At 38.2% G+C, this 7,100-nt stretch overlaps 1 protein-coding gene across 1 annotated transcript; it reads right to left on the reverse strand.

Moving 5' to 3' along the window:
* Positions 1 to 2,113: 2,113 nt before the first annotated feature.
* On the reverse strand, positions 2,114 to 5,986 carry LOC120431829 (tyramine receptor 1). The gene has a single exon (XM_052710437.1). The coding sequence runs from the start codon at positions 5,717 to 5,719 to the stop codon at positions 4,109 to 4,111; it is 1,611 nt and encodes a 536-aa protein (XP_052566397.1). The 5' UTR covers positions 5,720 to 5,986; the 3' UTR covers positions 2,114 to 4,108.
* Between the last annotated feature and the right edge of the window lie 1,114 nt (positions 5,987 to 7,100).

Here is a 7,100-nt window from a genome sequence, read left to right on the forward strand (position 1 = left end):
GACGCAGGATAGACTGAATGTTAACAAATCCACATTGGCAAATTAACATGGTTTACCTTGACTTAAAGTTTTTTTTAGCTTTGATTACGCAAGCAAAATTGTAGGAAGCACTGATAAAAAATGTCAAGTTCAACGAAAAGAATCCTCATTTTCATAAATACTTTCTTCCGACTTACCAGAGCGGAAACAATTAGACATAAAGCAGGATGATATAGGGGAATAACACGTTTGTTGGCTGGTTTGAATATCGTCTTGCATCAAGTTGTTTTACTAACTAAAATTATAGCAGATTTTAACTAATTTTTAGTTTGTTGAAAAAAATCAATGTTTTCTCTCTGCGTGTATTTTAATTAATTATTTGATAAATTTGAAACGATGTGCCAATACTTGATGACGGATAGAAACACATGCTCTTTCCCTACCAACCAATTCAAACTAGGTCACACTTTCCCACTTTCCCCCTTACAGTCACTTTCACGTTCCCCTAAGAGAGCATGCTCTGTTTGTCATAATTACCGCCATCATTATGACTGGTATCCTTTCTGCTCGCTGCTGTCGAGAAGAGACCTTTTATTCTGGCCCGAGAAACGTGGACAATTAAAAGCATAGCCGACTCACAGTTCTAGACCAATCGCTATTATTCACTATTGTGACCGCTCAACGACCGACACAACACAACGCAAGTGTCATCAGCTATGTTGTGCACAACATGTTGTTCGCACAGCTTATCAGAATGGAAGAGGTTCTTTGTTCTTTCTCGGGAGCAAATAAAGGGAAAGCACTGTTAATAGTTCAAAAACGTCTTTGAAGATACCTCTGAATGCTTCGTGTAACATGTAATGCTGATTAACCCGTAGTATAAAAAAGTTGTACTTTTTGACTTCCCAGATGTACTTAATAAGAACAAAGTTTCTTCTCATTTCAAAAATATTTTATTCTTTGAAGAAAGAATGTAAAAGTCGACACTACGTTTGTCAACATCGATGGGACCATCAAGACAGGAATATTCATGTTAAAGGGTAAGGTCATCCCTAAGAGTAAGAGGGACTGAAAAATCAATCGAGATAAGGAGAAATCTTGTGTGAGAAGCATTGACAAATGGAAAGTCGTAGTTTACTAAGAAAATCTAATAAAAAAAAATCAAATAACAGCATAATTCTTAATTTATCATTGAAAAGAAAGTTGCAAAAGTATTCCCCCTGATAACTGAGCGGGTTAAACTCCGTGATGAATGATAGCATTTTGGTGGAGCGCCCTGTTTCATCTGCTGGCGGCGAAAACAAATGTTGGAACAGATAATATCCCCTGAGATATACAACCAATCAATTCCGAAGAAGAAGAAACAAGATATAACCGCATTCGGGTTTGCGGAGAGAGTCTTGGTGAAACCACGTCCATCGCTGTCTTGGCACTTCTGACAGTATCAGTCGGTTCGGAAATGTGACGGAGTTTTTTTTATCTATCCTTCCTTTATACTGCAAAATTATGTCTTTGTTTCCATTTTAGCTTAGACACAAACTTTTGACAGATAGCAAAGGAAAAAGCTGTACAACGCTTATCCCACATGGGCTCGCAAAACAAAAAGGAAAAACTTTTCCTGAACAACTCTTTGATTCTGATAAAACTTTACCTTTGGATACAGTTTTTGTTCTTATCGCTAATATTTGGTTATTCGACGTATCCACTTTTTTTAACTGAATAATATTAGTTTCCTATCACAAGAAAAGAAGTTTCTTTTCTTCAAATCTGTTTTGTTAGTTTTCGAATCTCTCTCCAATTGAAAATGATATTATACCCTATAGAACGAGAAGAGATAAAGCAAATATTTGAATAGGAGATCTTTTTGAAGCTGTCTGGCTAAAAATAGAAAAAAAACACACAATGACGGTGACGAAAGAAGAGTGACAAATCCCTTTCGATGAAAAAACAAACTTTCTCTTAGAATAAGTGAGCAAAATCACGAACCCCAACATAATGTTATGTGTAGGTACAGTAGGGACTAATACAGTACGGTTGAGCAGCATTGATACCCTCTACTCAAATAGTGATTTTTGGAAAGCGTAACTTGGTTTAAATCATAAATTGGGAAATTTCTTTCAATTTTAAGTAATAATTTTTAGTAACAAAAATTCTTTTTATTGCAATTAATTTCTTTAATGTCTTTCAGCAGACCATTTTAATTACACACATTTACAGATAATTTTTTTGCATACACTATTATTTTAATCTGTTCATCCTTGCTGAACGATTGCCAGCGAGTAATTTTAAAACATCAACTGATCCTCTATCTCACAGTTTTGTCCTTCATTTTCACCGTGAACAAACGATTTCTACGATTTCATTTTGTCGCAAGGTGATGCAATTTATTTCGAAACTTTATTCACTATGTCTTTATAATACATTGATGATGTCGTCCTTAACTACCGTATTTCACAAGTTCCTAATTTATAAATGAACTTTACTGTATATATGTAATATAGATCAACTTGTTTAATCCTTTATTTTCTCGTTTCGATCTACAAACAAACGCATGCGTCGTTTCAGCACCCGTTTCAGGTTAAATAATTTTTTTCCAAAAGTTTTTTTCAATGATAATATTATTCGTTTCAACAAACTGCATTAATATGCTATAAAAACAAAAGATTAAAAATTTATAATCATAACAGGTACAGTTGAGAACCAATAACACAAATTTTGATTCGCGAGTAACAGTTTTTGATTTCTTCGCATTGTTTCGCTTTGTTTGAACAGTGAAAAGCGAACAATTCTATTTCGAGCACATTTTCGATTACAGGAGATTTCATGAGATTTCGTCAAATTTTGGTATAGTTCGGTACACTGATTTTTTAAAATACTCTTCAAAGGGTCCTGCCATCCAACAATTACTTTGGGCTCGAAAGCAATTGTTGGAATGCAATTATGATGATGATTTTATCTGCAGCAAATCTAAATCAAGGCATTTAACTAAATTTGAAACTTTACATTGTTTTTAAAGTCAGGTCAACGAAAGCATTCTCAGGCTAAACTATCATTTTACAACTCTCAATCAATGGCAAGTTTTCCACAAGTTTCGGAAGATTCCCTGGAAGTTAACGAGCGGTTAAACTTTATCCAAACATGTTATCGTGGCGCGTTGGCTTGAAACTTTTACTTATTTGGGGGAGGTGACGGTGTTTGTGATTTGGGGGCTAAGCGAGACGACCTTCGCTTCCGAACACAAATCTTGTAAGCTGCTCCAAATCAGCAGCAGCAGCACCGTTACGCAATCATGCACACTAGAGTGGTTCACAAACTGGGGTAATTTGTATCGCCGTTTTAAAATCCCAACTTGTTATTTAAGTTCATCTGGCAAAAACCCCTGTTCACGTACATATCCCATATGCATAAACTTTATACTAAGCAAGGCTACGTCTCTATTTTTTTGGGAAAAAAGACCTAGTTTTCCTTCAGTTTCTTGCAAAATTTACTATACATTTAAGTTTTCATAACAGTCCAGACTCGGAAAAATTTCACTTCGGATAATTGAATCAAGATTTTTCTTTTTTTTTGCGAATGTCAAATATGACCCCAACACTACTCCAAAGTGATTAAATTTTTTAAATCTTATTTTTGCAACGAGTTCAACACAACATTTTTTACAGTTCCGTAAACACCCCTTGAATGGAATATTATGTCCATTGAGCTGAAAAATCACAGATTGGTATATGGAAAAATAACCTGAGTATTACTCAGTGAGTAAATAAATAAAGTAAAGAGAAGTCAAATGTCCATGCGTTAAAATCAATTCACTGTTAAATTCAAAACAATTTAAAAAAATATTACTTTTCGATACAAGTGCTGAGAAGTTCAATTTTTTAGCATCCATTTCAGTACTGTAAAGAAGACCTTTTCAGCCCTTGTACTTTTCGATTCTGTTATTTTTTAGACTTAGTAGTTTCACGACGGAATTGTTAAAATATTTTAAAAAGAAAATTCAAAGTAAAACATTGAATAGTCTGCCGTTGATGGCGCATACATTACAAAAAAAACAAAACCTGAAACCAATTGGCTGCAATATTGTCCTCGAAGAGTATAATACGTTCTTGACTAAGACAATCGTACCGAACTTTTACGGTTTGATTCCGAGTAAACGTTTGAAAGCTCGCCTGTAATCCAAATTGAATATTGTATAAATAATAGGATTGAGTGCAGAGTTGATGTAACCTAGCCATGTGATAAAATTAATTAACTTGTTCGTCGGACAGCACGTGGGACAGAACGGCAAGATGACGTACATGAGGAAGAAGGGCAGCCAGCAGACCACAAACACCCCCATTATAATTCCGAGTGTCCTTGCCGCCCGTCGCTCCTTCGATAGGGAGATTTTCTGTTTCTCTTCGATAAATTGATTAATGCCACCAGCTTTGCGGAACGATTGTTTCATGCGACTTTTGCTGCCCGCCGCCGCCGTCGAGGCAGCTGCTTTTTGGTGATGTGTCTTTTTGTCACTTTCGGCAACGGCAACAGCAGCAGCCGCTGTGGCGCCACTTCCGTTGGTGGCGTTGACGGCGCTGGTTGGATTAGTCTTATCGTCCTCGTTCGCACCACCGGTTGTTCCGTTTGGACCAGTCACTGGTTTTGTATCACAGTTGGCTTTGGCGCTAGCAGACGAATTTTCCGGGTATTCCGTGACGGAATCTTCGTCCCGAAGCGCCATCCGGAGTTGGTTTTCCGCAGCAGCACGTTTTGCCGCCTCTTTAGCCTCTTTCTTTTCCCGCGCTTTCTTCTTCCGTTTCCGCTGGGACCGGTGTTCGGTGCTGCTGCTACTCGTGCTGTTGTTGTTGGGATGTTCGTTGTGGTTTGTTTCACTACTAATTGATTCCTGGTCCTGCTGACGCTGGGATACGGCCATCTCCCTGTCCCCGATGCTTCTGCTAGCTAGTGTGTTAATTTTGGATGCCTGGGCGCGCTCTCGAAGTCGTCGTCGAGTTGCGATATAAATTTCGATGTACACAATTGTCATGATCATCAGTGGAATGTAGAACGACCCAAGTGAAGAGTAGATGACATAACCTTGATTGCTTGTTAATTGACACGGGAACTCACTGGAAAATTTCTCTGGCCAGTCATTCCAGCCGATCAACGGGGGTGAACTGATGACCAACGAAAGTATCCACACCCCCGCAATCAGTGCCAGAACTCGCTCCAAGGTTCGCTTCTGAGCGTAATTTATTGGATCGGTAATGGCCCAATACCTGTCTAATGCAATCGCACACAGGTTTAAAATCGAAGCTGTACAGCACAGGACATCTGAGGTGAGCCACATTTTACACACATGGATGCCAAATTCCCACCGGCCCAGTATCGAGTACGCCACATTGAACGGAAGCACCAGGATGGCTACCGTCAGGTCGGCCACTGCCAGTGATACTATGAAGAAATTTTGCACTATCCGCAGTGGCTTGTAGGTGAAAACGCTCAGTATCACCAGCACATTTCCAACGATGGTAATGATGATGATGAGTGTCAAAATTATTGCCGTTGCAATGGCTTCCCATTCTGGCACCGCTAGGTCTATACCAAACATGCTCGGGTACAGTGTGTCATCCGGCCGCGGACATCCGGCTCCTGCCATACCGTCTCCATTGTCCGACATATTTGTCCCATTTGTCGTCGTGTTCGTCCCATTGTCACTAGAGTTTGTTATGTTGGCCACCGATATCACTGATACAATTGCCATTCTTCGCACATTATTCTCACCCAGTAGGCCAGTATCGGAGTTGCACACACACACCCACCAAAGTAAGTCACTTTGCTGTAAGCGGCATGTCTGTTGCTCAACTCTCACGCACCCCTCGGTCGGTCGGTTCACGGGCGTAATTTATGGCTGCCACACGCAATTCCATGGATGACTTAAATGTACCACCACGTCGGTAGCCAGGCCGCAGTGGCCATTGTTGTAAACGGCTGTATAGTCCTACCGGGGTCCCTCTGGAATGACAGAAACAAACAACGGGAATATTTATCACTAATGGGCGATTCACACGTTCGTATCGTACACATATGCGCGCACGGAGACTGGGACCTATTTGAACCATGTTTGCAAATTGTTGAGTGTTCACTCAAATGCGACTAAACAAATTTATTATTGTTTTGCATTGAAGCTGCATGGGTTTCTATTACAACGTTATACGACTTCAGTTACGTTGTTCCATGGAGACGCATGATGGTTCATTAAAAGGTTCGTTTTCGTGTTTCAGAGTGAGGTGAGAAATTACCAAAATGATTAAAATAACCTAAGGCCGCTGCAAATATTTTTCAAAGTTTATTATGAAATTCCAATGTCCAATATGTATTTGCAAATTGCACAATGAATTAATTAATTACAATTACAATTAATACACGATTTTTTTCCATGTGGCGTAGTTTTAGTGTTCCACTATCAACATCCAGTTTCCGCCACTACAGCATACTTTCCACTCCCTCCCCGACTTAACAACTGAGCAATTCTCCACCAAACCCGGAAATAGGGGACAAAACCCCACATCTTTTAAGCCAATTTTGCCGACGATTTATATTTTTGTAAAAAAAAATCAAAGCTTCTACTTAAATTTTTTTGACCTCATTTTTAAATGTAGAATCGAATTTGCAATCGAAAAGTACTTCACAATTTTTTCGATTAAGTGCACCGTCAAAATAAAGTCATTCAAAGTAAAGTTTTTTCCGAAAAATTCCGGTTCTTTTTTATTTTTTAGATAGTGTCCATGATTGTCTATTCCTGAAAACATTTTTTTTCGAGAATTTCAGAAAATTTCCTACAATTTCGTCTAAGAAACATTGAATATTGGACCACTGGTTGCTGAGATACAGCGGACAAAAGATTTTTTTTGAAGCAGGAAAATTGATTTTTTAAGTCTAACCCAAAAAAATATGAAAAATTCGTGAAATTTTCCGATTTTTTCGAAAACAACATTTTGAATTTTTTTAATCAAGACTAACATTTCAAAAGGGCATAATATTGAATGTTTCGTTTCTTAATTTCCTTTAAAAAAAATATGTTTTTGGAAAAAATATTTTTTTGCCCTCTGATTTTTTGGACTAATTTTGAAAGGGTGACATAA

This window comes from Culex pipiens, chromosome 3 (assembly GCF_016801865.2).
Source record: "Culex pipiens pallens isolate TS chromosome 3, TS_CPP_V2, whole genome shotgun sequence".
Lineage (NCBI taxonomy): Eukaryota > Metazoa > Arthropoda > Insecta > Diptera > Culicidae > Culex > Culex pipiens.